This window comes from Trachurus japonicus, chromosome 7 (assembly GCF_045865225.1).
Source record: "Trachurus japonicus isolate A0001 chromosome 7, Traja_1.0".
Lineage (NCBI taxonomy): Eukaryota > Metazoa > Chordata > Actinopteri > Carangiformes > Carangidae > Trachurus > Trachurus japonicus.
The window spans coordinates 25,227,737-25,248,424 of NC_140913.1; the positions used below are offsets into that span (position 1 = coordinate 25,227,737).

At 42.7% G+C, this 20,688-nt stretch overlaps 1 protein-coding gene across 42 annotated transcripts in view; it reads left to right on the plus strand.

Annotated features, from left to right (window-relative positions):
- The window catches only part of LOC146984852 (membrane-associated guanylate kinase, WW and PDZ domain-containing protein 1-like), a 91,089-nt gene that overhangs the window by 37,409 nt on the left and 32,992 nt on the right, over positions 1–20,688 (plus strand). For 13 of the 42 annotated variants that reach the window (XM_085782354.1, XM_085782346.1, XM_085782352.1 and 10 more), the window contains 3 exons: positions 16,549–16,668; positions 18,607–18,795; positions 19,945–20,167. In XM_085782354.1, coding sequence (XP_085638480.1) covers positions 16,549–16,668; positions 18,607–18,795; positions 19,945–20,167 — 532 coding nt within the window. Of the gene's footprint in view, positions 1–16,548; positions 16,669–18,606; positions 18,796–19,899; positions 20,168–20,479; positions 20,528–20,688 lie in introns of all 42 variants that reach the window. The other 29 variants (XM_085782375.1, XM_085782338.1, XM_085782342.1 and 26 more) reach the window with 3 other exon arrangements.

Sequence of the window (20,688 nt, forward strand, 5' to 3'; positions counted from 1 at the left end):
TGAATTACACATTTTCAAAGGCTAATATCAATGGATCAATGGATCACTGTCATTTATAAATGATTGCTCCATTGATACAAAGCCTACAATCTCCTTCAGGTTTTTCAACCTGTTTAATTCAGACAATGACAGTGATTTGATGTCTTTATCAGAATTATGGAGTACTGCATTTGGCCTTTTTGCGAACCGTAAAAACGGTAAAATGAAAAAATAGCTTGGCATGACATGAGTGTTTGATCTTGTAGTGCTGCCATTTTGTCAACGGGTCTATGGATATTTGGGGATTTTGGGAAATGCTCTTATTCTCTTTGAACATAAAGTTAGAAGCAGCAAGTCAGCCTCTCTTAATGGCTGAAGAATGGAAACAGACATCTACAATTTCAACAACACTTCTAAAGATCGCCAGTTAGCCTATGTTAAATCCAATCTAGTTTGTTTTTCGACATGGCAAGGTCAGCTGAACATTGACTCCTGTTTTCAGTCTTCATGCTATACTAGGCTTACTTGCTGTAGTTTCATGGTAAATGTGTGTAATTCTCTGCAAGAAAGTGTATTTCGCACAATCTCAAACTAACACAAAGAGATTCTGCAGAGTACAATTTAACACACAGGACAAATCATCGTGTAATTATCAGGCTTTAGTTTACATCTCACTGTTTTAAGTTGAGGTTAGCCTTGTGTAGGCTACGCTAGTGTGACTTTTGTTGGCAAGCTCTAAACTGAGTTTAGCTTTGTGCTAATCCAACAAAAGCATGTCCAACCTGATCCTTCATCTATTCCCCGGTAACAATGTTATTCTTAGACTTGCACTGCCATGGCTCACCTATAAGTAGCCCACCATCTGGTAACAAAGGTTATCAGTACCACTACATTTACAGGTAAAGTACAACAGACACAATACTACACACCACAATTGTGTTATTTATTTAGTTAGTTATTTGTTTTTAACTTTTAGCTGAGGTACAATCAGGGCATGTGGCTGAGCTTGGAGCATCCCAACAGAAAGCTGCAGTTCTCTTCCCTCCGGGCAGCTGCTGGGGGTTTGTGGTCAAGTTGCCAGGGCAGCGTTCCACGTCCATGCAGGTACGGACCTGTGCTGCCAGGCACAAGCTTTCCCTTGGTCTGTCAGTGGGCTCTTAATCTCCCAAAGTCTAAAAAACTAAAGTCCAGGCTCTCATGTCTAGTCAAAACATAGTAAACAAATCACACCTGTAAACAAATATGCACAAGCTAACCCCAGACCAAGAACAATTTGGATATTTGCTTTCCTATTTATATATCCCTACCTTTTTAGGGTATATGACACTGTATCTCCCTCCATCTTCATGAATACATCCCCTCATTCCCGTGCTCCTGCCCTCTACATCCTTCCTCACCCCAGCTTTCACCCCTGAAGAGGTTTTCTCAGTCACGAGAGCTGCATGAAGCTCAGTGTTTATCAGGAAGGACCATGTGTTAGGTAATGTCAGGAGTCTATATTTATGGCTAAGAAAAGCAAGAGAAGGAGCTGACTGAAGAAGAGAAAGACAGAGGAGAGAGAGAGTGAGTGAGAGAGGGCGAGGGAGAGAGGGGAGGGAGGCGGTGGGCGGGAGCATGCGGGGGATGTGGGGCTGCAGCCATTGGCCTCAGACAGGAACTGTAGTGTGAATAGCTCACATTGGCTTAGCCTCTAAGCTGGGTTGGACTTCTAATTTGCTCTGCTTGTGGAGCTTTGAAGAAAAACAGCAGCTGCCTACTAGCTGCCTGGCTGAATGAGCTCGAAAGCTGTGAGGTAGCACTCACTCACAGGCAACTGGGTGATCCATGGATGGTTTGGATGGAAGAGGGAGAGCAGAATTTAGCCTGCTTGGATTTATCTTTTTGAATTTTTCTGTGGAATAACGTGGGGAGTGACAATCAGCAGCAGCAGCAGCGGCGGCGGTGGTGGTGTAGAGGTAATTCTGTGACATTTGCTTCATCTCCTGGGAGTGATGCCCTGGCTTCCGGGATTAGATTGGGAGAGATGTGGGTGGGGAGAATAGTCGGATACACACAGAGGCAGAAATACAGAGGCAGGTGTTTTTTTTTTTTATGGTTGTTTGTTTTTTTTAGATAGAGAGAGACTGTGGGAAACAGTGCCTATGCAGATCTGTTGTGTGATATTGATGAGCTGTGATGTGTTCTGCTGAGTGTCTGTGATGATGGCGGATCTGTGTGTGCACACACATATGCATGTTTGTCTGTCAGAGATTGTGTTTGGTTAGGGGCTGAATTTAAACACTAATCTGTTGACACACTCGCCTGCTGTTAGAGGACATTATTACCAATGTCTGCCGTTGGCTAATGCGGCCACATCTTCTCCCCCCCCCCCCTCCCTCATCTTCCCTTCATTCTCTTTGAGTCACCCCTCCTCGTGTACTAGCTCTCTCTTTTCAGCTTTGCTCTTTAAAGGTAAAGCCTCCTTCCCCCTGTATTTCACCTCGGTTCCTCCAATAAACTGTGGTCTCTAGTAGGTGAAAGAAAAACAAAACCCTTGCCATCTTTTGTGCAATTTTACAAGATTTTCCAGCTAATGATGCTTGAGATTGTATGTGCTTGCCCACTATTCATTTTAAGCCCCCCCTTCCCCACCCCTTCCCTTCATTCTTCTCCCCCATATTGAAAGGGGAGAGGTGGGGAGGGAGCAGGGGGAACAGCAGGAGAATAGCGGCTGGGACTCAGCTGTGAGGAGTGTTGTGGCGCGAGCTGAAAGAATGGCCCGTTGTGTTGGGCAGCAGCAGTATTGTGTGTCTGGCCTCTCTCTCCCTCTGTGTCCTCTGTCCCTCTCCTCTTTAATGGGTAACTCCATCATCCCTTTATTCAAACACTCACAGCGAGGAACCTGCGCTTTGTATTTAAAAAAAAACCCAAACATAAAATGAGATGCCTTATACTTTGAAATATCATGATTTTCCTTTAAAAAATATTCTTTTCACGTGACCAAATATTGATGGAGATAATTAGAGGATTTGTTGATTTAGTGAATCAAGAGAAAATGAATCAGCAACTATTTTCATGATCAGTTAACTGAGCACCAAACTTAACGTCGTTCCAGCTCTTCAGGCCATTTGTACAATTTGTTTTTTCTTTTCAACAGAAACTGAATAGATTGGGGTCTTGAGCTGTTTGTCTGACAAAGTAATATACTGTATTTGAATACACAATCTAGGAATTAATGAAACGGTGGCAGATGGCAGAATTTAGCATTAAATCAGGATCTGTAAGATCTAATAAGAGTATACCAGCATGTATAGTAACAAAAAGTGTCTATATATTTCTACTACTTGTCAGAAAATCATCTTGGCGCTTCCTCCGTAGCCAGTCCTGACTGTTTGAATGTTTGCATGGTTTTGCATGGCTGTTTCACTGTGGGAGGCGAGAGGAGGCACTGAAGCTCTTTTGCTGAAGCTTCACCAACCCTATCGTAGTTAATTGAACCTCCAACAGCATGGCGTGCTCTCAGCAGCACCTCGGCCTCTGATAGGATCTGGAGTGGGACTGCTATTTGCTTAATCATTAATCTGATGGCCTCTGTTACATTGATTCTCTCTCTGTTCCCCTTCATAAATCATTATAGGCCAGCAATCTCTTTAATGGGGGATGGAAGTGCTGATTGAACATAGCCACGGCACTCAGGATGTAAGACTCACCTTGGTCTCCAGGTCAGATGATCAGGACTGAAGACACTGATTCAGTACTTGTCCATCTCAGCAGGATTAGATTTCTTGCCATGAAGCATGAAAATGGAGTGACACACACTTTAATTAAAATAAGTTCAACCACTGCTCAGACCGAATGCTTTATGATATTCTGTATTAGTCTTGTTAGCGTCTCTAAAAAGGTTGGCCTCACTGCCGTTGTAATGGATGCAGATGGTCATCTACCCATGGTTTGTGGTTGAGACACTCCCATCATCTGACCAGTGTATTAAGGGACTACTTGTGTAGATGAGGCCTTAAAGTGCTGCCTCAATCAATGCTGCTCCGGTAATTGGCTTAGAGGCCCCAGAGATTTCCCTGCTAACTCCCTGTGTGACTGTTTGCTTTCTCTGCCCCTCCTCTCCTCTGTCTGCTCTGAGATATGTACGTAATTTCTTCTCACGTCATCTCTCAGCCTCTGTTTTCATAACACACACGTCCCCATCAACACCGAGTGTGTGTTTATCCTGGAAACACGCCCCAATTTACGCTGTAGCTATAGGCTACTACGCCGTTGAAAGTCGTGGAGGAGACAGTTGCAAACTAGTGGAAGTTGAGGATATTAAGTTTGAGGCAATGTTGTTATTATTCTTTATATTTAAAAAAACTGCCATTTTTTAAAGGTTGATCTTATTTTCAGGTCAATTGGAAGTTGCTCACTCTCGTGTGTCACCCCCGCCCCCTGCCCCTGCTCCTGCCCCTGCTCCTGCCCCTGTCACGCTCACGCTCATAACCAGCAGGGGTTAAAAACAGCAGATGTTTGGCTGAACCGGTGTGCATGTGTCCTTGTGTGTGTGTCTACGAGTGTGCGTATGTCTGTGTCAGACAATGAGTGGAAGCACCCCAGACCATCAACAGCAGGAAGGCGATTGAGGGTATCAAATGTCACCATGAGTGCTGTCAGCCCCACGGCCTATTGTGAGCACTGAGCAGGCAGGAGGATGTTTTTTCACCTGGATTTGCATGTGTGTGATTGTGGTGGCAGATGTGTGCGCACATGTGGGAGTTTTTTTTTCTTCTTTTGATTGTTGTTACCTTTACAGGGTTTTCGAATCATTACTAGAAGCATGTTTATGAGCTACTTCTGAACAATCAAACAGAGCAGGAGGTCATGTGGGTGTGGTGGTTTTAGGAGGAGTTCAGGTTATTTTGGCCCCAGGTGTCAGTGAACCAAACTGAACCAGAGGTCAGAACAGGGCAGCGAGAGAGGAGCTGCAGAGGATGCAGACAGAGACATCACCCTTTGCGTGACAGCCAGCGTTTTGGCTTGTCTGTCTGTTCATTTGCACAGTAAAAAATAGAAATCTGAAGAAAGAAAACAGGCTAGAACACAAGGAAAGAATCCTACAGTGATGTGCATGTAAAGTCAAAACAAAACAAAACAAGAGACTTATTGCATGACTCCTGCTGAATAAAAAACCTGCACTTCAAACAACACTTTATTTTCACTTGGCAGCTTCTTCACAACTTGAGCTGTAAGAGCCGTTTTAGACAATTTGACGTTTCGAGCATGTTTTGATATTGCACATAGCAATTCAGTGCTATCAAGGGACTATGTTATGTCAAGTGCCAGATGTCAGGTGTCAAGTTGAACAATAGTAAGAAACACAGTCTGCTCAGGCTTGGTTTTAATGATAGTTCAAGTTAAGATTAATGTTTTTTGGGTGAGATTAAAGAGGGAGTGTCCTGTTGCCATATCACCAGTAAAGTAGGTGTTCAAACCTCCTAATGTGAAAAGCTTACCTTATCTTACCCCATCTTACCGCAGGGATGGAGTAAATAAACTAGAGACTAAAGACTTAACATGTTTTTTTTTTTACACCTGGTAATCAATTTTGTTAGAATTGAGCAAATCTATACAACATACAAGACAGACAGTCGACAGTCATGTTAACATATGTGGACTTCACCCAACAGTGACGTGAACTAAATGCTAACACACACACTGATCGTGATTTTTAGCAGGATTTTGTTTAGTATGTTTATCATCCATATTTAGAGCATTTCACAGCAGTTGGGATGTTTCATTTAAAACACAGTGTCACAGTGTCAACCACATTGAGGAAAAGTCAAAGATAGTTACAAAGTTATTGTGCTACACTGTGTGGGAACCATGAGTGTCAGTACAACTAGTTGGGGTTTCTCAGTCAGGAGCAAAGGGCAGGGTTGTGAGTGACAGCACTAGCACGGCTAAAAACAACAACATAAATACAGGGCGATTTAAACTGAAGCCTTCTGAAATGTCATTTCAGATCCTTTGGGCTTCCGCTCAGGCACCGTACATTATGTTATGTGTGGATCTCACTGGAAGGCGAAGGCCACTTTTAGACAATGCAAACATTCACTCTGCTACATGAATGAAATATTTAGTCAGTCTCCACAAATAAAACAGCTTCCCTCTCAGTTTGGACTCCCACAGCTTGCATCAGCCGACCAGAAATGGCTGCAATGCAGCTTCATTTCATGTAGAAATGGGATTTTTCTTTTTACAGTGTATAATAAAAGACAGTGTTTGGCATTTTCAGCCAAGTGAAAACCCCATTTATGCCTTTTCCTTGACCTTTATGCCCATATTCATTTTAGTGAGCCTATGTTTGCTCAGTATTTTTGAGCATAAATGTCAAATGATGTGGAGCAATATAAGAAGGAAAATATGAGTTTTTGGCTGCTAAAACAGTGAAAGTTGAGCCTTGTGCATTGTAAAAGATTCAGTAGCCAGATGGCCTTGGAATCTGCTTTTCTCTGAAGCTAGATAAAATGGCCTCTAAATGTTTTTGCCACGAGTATGCTAGCTCATTCACACTGTGAGGCAGCATAAGTCTTCAAAAACATTTGGAAAGTGCAAACTCCTCCAGATTCTGTTCAGTTTTAATGAGATGAAGGAACTTGAAGATGGTGTCTCTTCTCTGTGCATGTTTTTGTAAGCGAAAGTGATTTCACAGCAAACTTGGAATAAAACAGTTTCTCCACATCAATCCAGTCATTATCTCTGTGTTGTGATTCGACTGTGAGCACATTGTTGCCGGCATGTAGTTGGAGGAAGCCGGACCAGTGGTAGTTGCTCAGAGATAAAGGCTGTGAAAGTCTTATCGGTATGTTTTGCTGCTTTCTGTGTCACATCACTGAGAGATGTTGCTGCTACACTGCGTTTCAAGTTGGTTTCTCCCTGTGATGTTAATCTTCTTCTAAACCCTTTGGTATTCTCCACAACAGAGCCTCACCATGACAGACCTGAAAACGATAACTCTTCCAAATTGCAGATTGTAGAGATAACCAGCTCAAATGAAGATTACCATCATGTTTCATACACACAGCGAACCTACTGTAAAGTGATAACAAACTCCAAGGTCTGTAATTAACGACTTAGGACAGCTCGGATGCTCCTGCGGTTTATGATGCGTGTTCGGTTGCAGTGAGTGAGTGAATGGCCCAGTATTAGGAGACAGGATGTGGGTCAGAGCATGCACTCAAACAGGCCACTTCAGGGACACATGTCCCCTGCTCCGGAGCTTTTTATGAACTGCCAGTGAGGACAGAAACTGACTTCCACAACCTGCTATTTATAGTCCACACACTATACATGTGTTTACACTCTCCACCTCTCCTCTATCTGTGTCTCTCATTGTGAGTCTGTGAATGTGTTGGTGCAGGTTCTTGCACCAGTAACCGTGTGTGTGTGTGTGTTTACTGTAAGTTTAATATACAGACTGTACATTACAAGGCTGGTGCAGTGGGATGAAAAGTAAGCAAACACTACTCTGTGGTTTTGCTCATGGTGAACTCTAGCTCTGTTTGCCACTCTTCAGGGTTACTGTTCAGGGTTACTGCATGTATATAGTACACATCAGTATGCTGTAAATAATCATTACTTTTATCATAAGGTCATATGTGGGTCATCTCTTCATTCTTAAAGTAGTGAAAATGCTTTATAATGAACCGAAGTTAATAGCTGGCTTGATGGGTAAAAGATATTCAGTTGATAGGTGTACAAATCAGATCAGAGCTGCAGTGATTGATTTGATTGATAGCTGATAGATAACCATCTAAATCAATCACAAAGCAAAAACATGTCATCATCATATTCTCAAATGTGAACATTTTCGGCAAAGCACATTAAAAAAGCAGAATCCATTGATGATTGGCTGTTTTGGCTCGTTAGAGGACTTTAGTTATTTACCAAAACTGTTCATTAGTTTTCTTTTCTAACCAAACAATTGATGACTTGTTTCAACTATGTTATGTTCTGCATTGTTGAGACACAGCTTGCAGCACAGTGACAGACGTAGAGACAATGTTGATGATGTGATAGAGGCGAGGACAGGCTTGCCCGGACTCCTTTATCCTTTTAGCAGTGCTTAGATCAATACCTCTCTCACACAGGCACACACACACACGCATGCCCACATCCAACTTCATCCTTGTGAGAAAGACAGCAAGATCCCACTCACTCAATAACATGATGCCCAGACAAGATGAAAGTGGAGAGATGTGAGGAGAACCAGCGCAGAGTTTGTGCCACACAAAAAGCAGAAGTGCTTTGTATGTGTGTGTATGTGTATGTGTGTGTGTATGTGTGTTTGTATTTGGCTTCTATCATGGTGTGATGGTTGTTTGTCAGATGGCAAGAGGTGAGAATGAGGGAGAAAGTGTGAGCTGTTTGTTGTGCCAGGGATTTCACGTGCCCATTAGGTGATTGTTTTTCCTGTTGTGAGTGTGTGTCATGCGTTTGTACCGCACTCATCCGCTTTTCACTCTCTCCATCTTTCTCCCCTGTGCTGTTTTCCACCATTTGACAGATGCCCCCTGTCACAACAGCCCTGTACATCCTCCCTTCGTCTCTCCCTGTGGGTGCAGACTGGAGCTGATGAATAATGTTGTTGTAAAGAGTGTAACTGATAATGACTGCAAGTCGTGTGTGCTTGCTTTCTAAACTCTGCAGAGTAGGTGGGAAATCACACTTTGTGGGTCCGCCCACTTTAACCTATGTTGATGTTTACAAAACTAGAAAGAAATGGAGAAATTGTCCTTCATTGTAGTGTGAGATGAAGACAGAAGCAGAGGAGGTACATGTCCTGTGGTGAGAACCAAAGAGTACAAGGAGAAACAAAACACGTCAAGAACATTGGTGGGCAGGACACAAGCTGCTTATGAACCGGGCGTACAGGAAGAATAACATTTATTTGTTCTGCAATAAAAGGTAAAGGGCAACAAAGAGGAGCTGTGGGCATAATGCTGTAATATTTTCTCTCTTTTTGAAAGCCATATTATGCCATATCATGGATGCATTCCAGCTGACAGACTACCAACATTGCTCTTAATGGCCCAATGCAACACTAATGAGATTAAAAGGACATTTGATATATAGCAAAATCTCTGACAGTAGAAAAATATCTCCGATGTCAGGCTATATTCAATTCAATTCACCTTTATTTAAAGTGTAAAATCACCAAAACATGGTCTCAGAACACTATATTCTGCTATATAACAGCATGTTGTATTTCTCTACTATTGAAGGAAGGGTGAAGAAGTGTTTGACAACTTAACATGATTTGTTTTAAGGAGACAAATGGAATCAGGTTGTATTTTGGTCACTGTGTTCGTTGTTTTTTTTTGCTTGTTTTTTAAGAAAAACAAGTTGAACATTGACACAGGGTTTACACTAATAGGTTCATCTGCAGGTCATCCACAATAATCTTCCTCTTTAAATAGTGGAAGTGCTACCTCTTGATATTTTTTAGCGTGGCTCTATGACGGTGTCCATCTGTCGGTCAGACGCTCCACCACTTTTATTCCTATAGCTGAAATCTCAACATCTTCTATTGGACTGACATGAAATATTCAGACTCTTTGCCACCTCAGGATGAATTTCAATGGCTTTGCTGATTCCTTAACTTTCAGGTCAGATTGAACTTTTTGTTACTGTATGTACTACTCCAGTCAGCCTCAGGTGCATTTAATGTGTGTTATTAATTAGCATACATTAGCAGTGCTAAAATGATGGGCTAAGGTGTTGAACATGTCAACACACCTGCTAAACATCAGCATGGCTGCATTGTCATGGTGAGCGTGTCGGCATGGTGATGTGATGTAACATGATGCTCTGTCTGTGAGTTGCCACTGCGGCCGTAGACCCAGTCTGGTTAAAGATTGTAAACATAGTCGTGGTCTGTGTGTGTTATCATACAACTGATGAATTTCCTGTTTGATTTTGTGTTGAGAAGAACAAGCTGTCATCGTCATCATCATCATCATCATCATTCATTAAAGTTGTATAATATTTTCAATGTTCCTTTCTGTGTTCACACCCGCTGTGGAGATCTTTGTTTATATTGTTTAAATGATCAGTCAATTAATTGGATACCTCTCTCTCTTCAGTATTTACTGTTTCCTCACAAACATCAACAAATGAGCGGACTCTCTTTTACCCTCTAATGTCAATACTGACACTTTTTATGCCCCTAGAAATGCATTTAAAGCAGAAGTAAGCGATCCGGTCGTTTTGGCTAATGCTGCGTTCCAGGCAGGCTTTTGAAACCATAAATTACAGCTTCAAGTCACAACTTACGACTTTGTAGCGTTCCAGGCAACCCACTCGTGTTTCTCCGACCTGTTTTACCTGTGAAAGTCACTATAACGGCCACTCGTAACTTCTGACCCGTGAACTCGTACCAGATCGAACTGGTACGACTTCACAGGTCTGAAAAACACGAGTTACGGGCTGCCTTGAACGCACCATAACGTCTTGTCAGCCGATGGAGTTATCAGTCCCCGCCCTCGTCCCTACGTCACCACATTCAAGCGCATCCCTTGGCTGCACACACAGCCCTTTATGCCGTTCTCTCTCCTCATTGGATAAAACTTGTAGGATATGAGAAAACTTTTCTCCTCGGCTCAGAGCAGAGCAGAGGGACTGACAAACCCGTGTTTCGGTCCAAACACTCTATGTAAGGGGCGCATGACGTCTGTCCGACTACCCATTTCTCCGACCACCCATTTCTCCGACTCCGACCATACATTTCTTTATTTTTGCGTCCATCAGTCCGACCTCCCACTTCTCCGACTTAAGTAGCCCTAACCCTTAACCTTACCCTAAACCTAACCTCAACACTGTAGAATGGGTAGTCGGAGAAATGAGCCGTCGGACTTGTGGGCAGTCGGACTGACGTATGCTCCCCCTATGTAAGTGATTGCTGTCGGAAGATATAACTATTTAAGACTTATATTAACACAAAAATATCGCTTACTTCTGCTTTAATTACACATTAAACTGATCTTGTGAGATGTTAGTTGGACTTTTAGGGAATATATTTATTTGCTTTCTTACTGAGAGATGAATAAGTCAACACTGCACTCTCATGGCTGTGCAGTAAACATGATACTGCAGCCAGCAGCTGTTAGCTTATCTTAGAATATATTCAAGTATGCTAAGTTATTCTATACAAGACTGGAAACAAGGTGAAGCAGACAGCATGGCTAACAAAACCCATCTACCTCTAAAACTCATTTATTAACCCATCATGTCCTGTTTGTTAAATCTTTACAAAACATGAAAGTATAACAATAACAAGTTGTGGTTTTGCAGGGAGTTGGGTGACCTCGGTTTCTGTGTATGTGGGTGACGACATGTGTCATGGAGGTCACTGTTATGTTGGAGTGTTAGATATACAGATATAACATGGTAATCAGTGTGCCATATTTAGTGGACAGAGTTGGGAATGGTGTCAGTCTTCTACTCGTTATAACGTTAATTATAACAGACCCTTAATGTGTGTTTGGTGGTCAGTCAGCTTTCAACACTGTTATGTGATAAACATTGAACACTAAGCAATAGTGAGTCTGTGTTTGGTTTACTGAGGAAGCAGCACCATGTGCAGCCTCCACTGCATGAAGCCTCTCTATCTGAACCAAGCTGTCATAAAACAACAGTGTGAGCCGGTCACTGTTATATAATAATACAGGATTGTTCTGTCCCAGCTATTCGTTGTTGTGTTGTTGTTTTTGAACAGCACAGTACAGTACAGAAAAAGTGCAAATTTGACAAGACATATCCATCCACTTCAATTAATAATTGAAAAATAACTCAACCCCAGAGCCCATCAGGACAAATAATTAACCTAAAGTAGCATTAAATCTTTTATTGCAGTACTGTACAGGAACACTCAGGCTAATGTTAGAGCTGGATTGAAATACCATCGGTAAATTATGTCTTTATTGAATAATCATACCCACTGACACTATTAAACTTGAAATGCAGTGTGCAAAAGTGACTCCTCTGGAGCATATTTGATGCCTGTGGATGCAGGCGCCCGGCCTGTCAGGTTTGATTTTCTGAAAGCCGAACAGAAGCAGAAAGAAGAATACAGACATCTTAATTTCACCACATTTCAAAGAAATATCACATTTTTCCCACTAATGTTCACTCAGTCAAAAGACCTTTCATTTGTGATTATAAATATTTGGAGACATGTAGAAAGATCCTTCCTTTATGTTTTATCCTGCCACAGAACAAGAAATACAGGGAGTGGGCACCATTAATGTTAAGTTTTCAGACAGTGACAGACATGGTGATTACGGTGTCATTATGCCCACTCTCTGTATCAAGCTTTTAGGAAAGTTCAGAGGGAAGATGAACTCTCTTGTTTGACCTCTGGAGAACAAAGACGACTCTCTCTCTCTTGGCTTCGGTGGTATTTTAAAAGTGAAGATGTTTCCAAATGTGCTTGTGTTACATTTTTCCATTCATGCATGCACAGGCTGGTTTCTCACAGGGAAAGAAAGAGCCCATTGATGACTGTCAGTGGAAGTTAGTTCATCAGAGCCGCGGTCAGGCCTGAGTTATGTCCCAGTCATTGTTTTTCTGGACAGAGAGAAGATAGACACCATCCACAGTGGTAGTAAGGAGACGGCCTGACCTCACTGCCACTATTGTCCACTAAGAAACTCTCTGAGAAAACACCATTGTTCTTTGGCAACAGTGTTTCAACATCAAATGTATTTGTGCTGGTGAAAGTAACATTTTACCACAATATGTATTGTGAATGTATCATCTCCCTTACAGAGGATTTTCTGTGAAAGAGGGCGGATATATACTGCATATATGGTGTGCTGATATACAATATATGCTATTCCTTATCTTATCTTATAATATCATGGGTAATTACTGCTGACACTGGCTCAAAAAACTGTATTTTCTTTGACTACAGCTAACCTTTGATTAATAATGTATCTGTTGCTTTCAGATTCACATCAACAGTTTAAGAACCAAACATATTCATGTTATTGTGATGTAATATTTTCTTACTTATTTTTAAGTAAGAAATATTATTACATCAGGTCCATAAAACAACAGTAAATCATGAAAAATAACACGCGGATATCAAATATTATATCTGTCCTCCATACCTACAGTGTGTGTGTGTCTGTGAATGTCAATGTCTGTAATGACAGTAGATTTACTGCCCAGCTTTTAAACATGAGAAAAGGGAGATGAATCAAGAGGAATCGGTTGCCGTGGCATCATTAACACGTCACAACATGGCAACAGATGATCGATTGCTCCCATGCAACATGAGTGATGTCCTGCTGCACTGGAAATATTGCCCTTATATTATGCAAGAAATCAGAGAAGCAAAGTGCAAACAGAGCATCAGGTTATATAACACAGAAGCTCAGATCGTCAAGTTTGAAAAAGAAAAACCCCAACAATGACGCAGTGCCACTCACGAGGGTTAAAAATGTTTATAGAAATGGTGTGTGACATGTGATGATGATGATGGTGACGTAACCAAAGCTGAATAATGCAGTTTTCAGTCTTCAGCACTGTGTAATACAGGCACACTAGAATTAGTCATCCTACCACAGGCCTTCACTGTGGGGAATAGCCTGGAATAACAGCTCCATCCCCTGCTCAGCAGACAGCATCATTAGAGCACGGTGAGCCTCAGATACGTCTCCCACCCTGGGACCACCCAGTCCTATGACTCAAACTCCCAGACAACTTCTCTTTCATCTCATCTCAGTCCACCGAGGTGAATGCAAAGCAGCACTTCGCCCCTGTATCGCTGCTGTAAACGGTCAGTTAGATGATTTATAATGTGCTTTTTTTCCCTCTTCTTCTTTATGTGAGGGAGTTACTTTGTTGCCCACAGGCTGAGCACTGTGTCTTGTCAACTAAATCGTCTCCGGCTTATCAATTTATCTTGAGTATCATTTTCAAAATGACAGGGAGAGAGGCGATAAAGAGGATCAGCAGCGTTGCCTTTGCAGTGTGGTGAAAGTGTAGGATTGTGTGGTGGTGCACAGTAAAGGCTTACTTATTGTCGGGTATTTGTGGGCTGGATGTACCCTGCGGGATGGAGCGAGCGCCTGCATATCGGAGAGGAGCAGGTAAACACTTGTGAATCTTGTATCAAACATGAGCTTTCTCGCCCGTCAAGAATAGAACAGTGATGATGATGTTAAGTGTTTGAAGAGGACAAACTCATCTCTGCATTTTTCTGCTCTCAGAAAGCAGAGTCTTCTTTTTTTTTATTATTTGTATTTTACCAGTTGTTAGCCATGTTTGCAGCTTGGACTGATGAATGGCAGTTATATGTCTTATCTGTCTGTCTGTCCACCACTTTGGTCCGGACTGAAATATCCCAACAACGACTGCATTGTTGAGTAATTTTGTAGAGTCATTTGTGGTGCCCGGAGGCTGAATTATAATGATTTTGATGGTCTCGCACCACCATGAGGTTGACATTTTGTGATTTTCAGTTAAATATCTCATCAACTTTTGGATGGAGTGCCGTTAAACTGGGTCCAGACATTCATTCTCCCTTGTAATAACATTATTTGACTGTTTCTTCTGGAAGGCGCTCACAGCACAGGCCTTCATGTGTCCACAAGACCAAAAAACGGGCTCAGTCTAATCAGGTCAGTTTAGGGTTTTGTTTTACTGCTGGACAGCTCAGCCTCAGTTCTACATCCACATGTATTAATAATTATACACTGAGTGTGTGCGTTATTGGCTCTGATTGCTGGTATGTAACAATGACCACAAAGGTCAGGTAAGAAGGAGAATGAGAACTTCATAGATCATCAGAGCTTTGTTCTGACAAGGAACTGAAACTGAGGAAAATCAGAAGCCTCCCAGATTTACGGTATTCAGTGAGTTTTTTGGGGCAATTTGATTCATAGTTTATTGAACAAGTTAGAAAACTGTCTTTTTTTCCTTCTGCACAGTCAGCTACAGGATATTTTTTGTGGGAGTTAAAAGGAGGATTTTCAAGAGTTACATGACTTAATTTATTTTCTATTTAATTTCCGTAACTTTAATTAATCCTTAAAGCGCTGTTATTATATTACTGCTCTTTTTCGACTGTGTTGTTCACTGACAACAACGCATCTTGCTGCTGCTACTGTTCTCTCTCTGTGTTAAAGTCCGTTCAAGTTGACTGTATTTTGGATCAGGCCTAATTGCCCCTACGTATGTTTATTTTGGTCTGGTCTGTCTGTGCTCAGGTTTCCATCGGATCAGCAACGGAAAGTTACATGAGAAAGACGTTAGTAGGAGGTTTCTGATGCTATTCAAACATGCTCTTTCAGTTTTGACACAGCATACTGGCAGCTTGTTTCTTCTTGCTGTGAGGAACTTGTTTCTTCTCCAGTGTTTACCATTGCTAAGGCACAGTGAGGTGCCTTGTGTGTGGCGTAAAATGGTTCACACTCCTGCCTGTGCTGTAGTGCAAGTCTACCTCACTTGAGAGAGGTGCGAGAATACATTACATTCATATGTATGTGTGTGTATCTGCATGTAAACACTCCTGTCCTGACCACAGATGGGTTACAACTTCCGTCAACCATCTGGCGTGTCATCTCCTCTTTGTAAAAACAGAGACACAATAGCTCCCGTCTCTATTGTCTGGTGTCAGCTTCCTCTTACAAAGTGCTCTCACTACAAAGTAAAACGCCGCAGACCACTAATCATTAACTCCAAAGGCGGCTTGTGCTCGGGGCAGTAAGGTCAGCGAGGAAAATGTTGATGATGGTTTTACATTTAAAGAGAACTTGAAACCAAAATGTTGATACACAAACCTCTAATGCGCGATTTCTTGCAGAATTGTGTCAGATATACTGAGTTTCAGTGTGTCGTGTTTTCTCTGGTTTCACAACATGAAGGTTTATATTGCCTCATACTGAAAAGCTTTTATTGTACCACTGTTACACCGAACGACACTTAAGAATGCAGTAAGTGTAGCTGTAGTGCATTGCATTCGCAACAGGAACAATGCAGCTTTAATACCAGCTTAAGTAATACGACTATAATAGTATTATGTCAATGCAATTCCAGACTCACCACGAAGAAGTGGATGGATTGATAACACTATCAGGAGTAGTGTATTGCTAAAGGTGACCTTTATTTTATCTTCTGACTCAGCAGGCAGCAGTTTCCCATGAGGCAGAGAGATAGAGCCTCCATTTAATTTCCTGACATGATATTTGCAGCCACTCTCCAGTCACTGTACTTCCAATCACCGCACTGAATTACAATTGCACCCTCTTGATTTCAGGACTCTCTCATTTCCTGCTGTAGAAACCCTTCCTGCTCATCATCTCGAAAAGCTGAATGAATGTTGTGATGTTGACTGCATTTTAACGCTAATGACAGGCTTCCAGTGTGGAAGAAGTGTGAGGAAAATCTTGAACATGTTGTTGCTCCAGGAGGGGGAAAAATATCTAATTGCATCCCCTTCAGATAACTGTAAGCACATGACCCGATTTTTTTTTTAAACTGTTATCAGCAGCCATCTAACCGTGATTTGTTTTTTTGTTTTTTTCTTGCTCTTAGGTACAACCCGCCCCCCTCGAGACGGAGAGGTCCCAGGGGTGGATTACAACTTCCTATCTGTGGAGGACTTCCTAGAACTTGAGGAGAGTGGCACGCTACTGGAAATAGGAACATATGACGGTGAGGATGATGAATATGAAGATACTGATCATAACCGACACTCCATGGTGATTCCTGATAGCGCAGGTGTTTCGATTCACCACAGATAGCTACAGGAAGCGTATAGCAGCCATCAACATTTATTTTTTCCTACATGCAGGCAGGGCTGTAAGAGCGTGCACTCAGTTGATTCCGATTACACTGTGCATGATGGGGGGAGATGCATCCAGGAGACAGCGGGTCACTCCACATCTGCCCCTCTCACTCTGATGAGGACAGTGTTGTGCAGCGCTAAGTCTCAAACTGACACAAACCTGCGTGTAAACATGTGCGCAGATGTGTGGGCTGGTGTGGGTACGTGTATTGTGTGTTTGTTGGCGAGGATGTATGTTAGGCTAAGTCTTATTTTGTATGTGTGTGTGTGTGTGTGTGTGTGTGTGTGTGTGTGATTGTGTGCATGGGGCTGGTAGAGAATGTTGCGACATTAATCTGCTTGGCACTGGTTCTGCTGTGTGTTGGCACTGTTCTCTCTTTCACGCAGACAATGTCAAATACCTGTCCACGGGAGTCAGTGGCCATCCAGGCAGCCCGAGGAGGCCTAGATTAATCACTCATTTATAAATCTGTATTTTGTATATAAATGATGTAGAAGACAGATCTGATCATATGTAATGTTTATAGTGTTGTGGAGGATTTAAAGGAGAGTAATGTAGTAGACAGGAAATGAAGGAGATGATGGAATGAATGAATGAATGAACTTTATTTGTCTCTATACCAGAAGTACAGTGGAAATGTGCGACTCTCTCAAGGACTACACAACAATAATAAATAAGAAGAGATTAAAAATAATTGAAATAGTTAAAAACACCATAAGGGCAGCCTGCAAATAGCAGCAGACATTAACATTAAAGTGTTTGGTGCAAAAAGTGTCGTCTAAAAGGTGCATAAAGTTCACTTGACTTGACTGTCAGGTGATGTTGAGCAGCGGCCCATGGTGGCTTTAAACTGTTCAAGGAAGAGTTTGACATCTTGGAAAGCACCTTTGCATGTGTGCACAGTAAATATGGTTAGCTTAGCTTAGCATAGAGACTGTCAACAGTGGAAAGCAGTCTGCCTGGGTCTTTCCAAAAGAGAAAAATCTGCCTATTCATGACAACATGATTTGCATTAAGGAGTTATAAATGTAGGCTACTATCTTCTAGCTGTAGACATTGCCTGTATTTGACAGGCAACCAGTGGAGGCTTTAGGATGTTGCTGCCCCAGATCAAGAAATAGTCACAAAAACCCTCTTAAAGCTACAAAGTGACATCTGCACACTTTGTTGTTTATGGATTAAACAAAAAGAAATGGCCTACTGTGAGCCTTTAAGCTAACCAGCTGCTGGTTTCCGGCTTCATACTTATTGGACAAAGATGGGAGTGGGAATTTTTGCGTTAAGACTCATCAATTAAAGTGAATGTGCATAATTTCCCCAATTAACAAAATAGTGTCGGCTATATTGAACCTTAGGGCACCGGGGCATTTCTTCATCTGTCATTACAAAGTATACGTCCACAACACCATAAAAACACTTGATAAAATCTTTGCAGCACCGTTTCAGTCAGAGAGAAGCTGCTAAAACAAGCTGTCTGTTGTGAGCTGCTCCATCGTTTTAGCTCGGTGCTTTCAGAGTCTAGACAATACAGCTCTGCAGCCTCAAAGACAAACTAGAATCGTTTTGCTTTCTCACCAGCTGCTTAGTTCCATGATTTGTAGTCACTCTGTGATCCAGCTTTATGTCTTTTCCTCTCAGCGTAAGATTAGGAGGTTTCATAGATCCTCTGCCTGCTATCTCCCTGTCCCCCATTCTGCCAGGTTTTTTTTTTTTTTATCCCTTTCCTCGCTCTCGGTCTCCGTTTCTCCTTCTCCCTCCTTCTGTGTCTCTCTCAAGCATGCTAATGTCCTTTCTTGTTGCCTAGGTAACTATTATGGGACCCCCAAGCCGCCAAGGCAGCCCATCATTGGGACAGTGATTCTCAGTGATGCAGGCTCCCGGCAGTCCACCCCAAAGCGCACCAAGTCCTACAATGACATGCAAAACGCCCGAGTAGTGCCTGCTGACGACGACGATGACGACCAGGCCACGGAAATGAACAACAGTTTTACAGGTGAGGGCGTCGTAGCACCTCTCTGAAGTCTGTCCATCTGCACATTTCTTCATCTCTGCATGTGTAGTAGTAGTAGTAGTAGTAGTAGTAGTAGTAGTAGTATTCTCCATGTGTGTTTGTCCCCGGAGTGGATGCTTGTTCAGGAGTGTCTGTGCATACATGTGTGTGCCCAGGACTAAAGGATACAGAAGGAGAGAGACAAAGTGTGTATATGTTTATGATCCTCTCCACTGTTGTACGGTGTCTGGCGGTTACATCATGTCTTTGTGATGCTGATTCCTCTCACTGGGAGCCTCCAAACACTGCCATCTGCCTGTGAGGAGGGGTGTAGTGGGGGAAAGAAGTAGGTTACAGGCTACACTCACAAGATCCATCATTTTCTCTCACATCCTCTCCCACCCGCTTCTTATTTTGTCACTCATATTTACCAAGTGTTTATATTTCTGCCTCAGGTGATGGTTGTATTTCCATGTCACATTTTCTCAACACATCTTAACAGAACTGTCACCTGCCTGTAAATTAACCCCATCATATAAATAAAAGAGAAAAACAGGTGACAATATGAGATTTTATGCCAAATCTCCTCTGTTTCTCGACTTTTCTTTCTCATCTGAGCTCTTTCCTGGTTTGTGAGTGTGGTTGTGTGTGTGTGTGTTTTCTGCTGTGAATCTATGCCCTCTCTGTGTCCCCCTGCCAAGCAGCCAAAGTGTTGAATTAGCATTTGATCAACCCTGAAAGGCCCACGGAAGTGGTGGAGGACACTGGGCCAGAACTGGGGGAGCGAGTGAGGATGGGGGTTGGGATTGCTAGCTTCAGAAGAAAGAGGCTTATGGGTGGAGAGGTAGAAGAAGGTGGGGGTCAGGAAGAGTTTGGGAAAGACTGTTGCTGGAGGAATTAGCATATTCCTGGGGCCCTTTCAGTACACTAGAAATGGGCGGGAGTGAAATTCAGGAGGGGGAAGGGGAGGTTTGGTGGTGGGTCAAGTTGCATGCCTGCTCATGTTATTCTTTTCTTGCATGTACAAGACATAAACTGTGTTTTTGCTCTTCTTTTGTTGTTTTTGTTGTTCTTGTTGTTCCGTGTTGTGCCCGTTGTGTTACCCAGGATCCTTAGTGCGTAGTCTCTTCCCCTCTCCTTTGTTGTGCACAGGTAACCCTATCGACCAGGACGAGAGCCGTGGCGGCATCCTCCGGCCGTACCCCGCACGAGACAATGCTCCATCCTGTGGTCTGAACAATGCAGTCGCCCCCACGGCGGACAGTGGGCAGCAGACCCTCGCAGAGCCGCAGGTCTCTCCAGAAGACCCGCTGGGACCTCTGCCTGAGAACTGGGAGATGGCCTACACTGAGACCGGAGAACTTTACTTCATAGAGTATGTATCGACAACATGCAACACTTAGCCGTTCAATCTGCTGCACACCCACTCTGAGCACTGCCTGTACAAGCATTTGTCACCACAGCTCATATCCGTAGTTGTTGTTTTCTGTATTTTACCTGCACTATTATCCCTTTTGTTCGTCCAGTGGCTTGTCTTCCCCCATGATTTGGTTTTTAGGCCTCCCCAGCCAACCTGCCCAACCCCCTGGGTGCCACTGCTTTCCTGTTAATCCCTGCATGTCCCGATCTCTAAAGGAGATCACATCCTGATCACCTGACTACCTCCACCTCTCTGTCCTCTCTGCAGCACGGCAAAGGCACACCACCAGGACATGGCTATGCATTTTCAGAGCTTGTATGTTCTTTTCTGCTATCACTGATTTACTGTATGTTCTTGTTTAACAATGGAGGGAAAAGCCAGGTCATTTATTTGTTGATTTCCTGCCTGTTTTCGCTCTGTTACCATCATTTCTCTTTGCAGCAGCCGCCCTCTGTCCTCTGTAAACTTGCTGACGC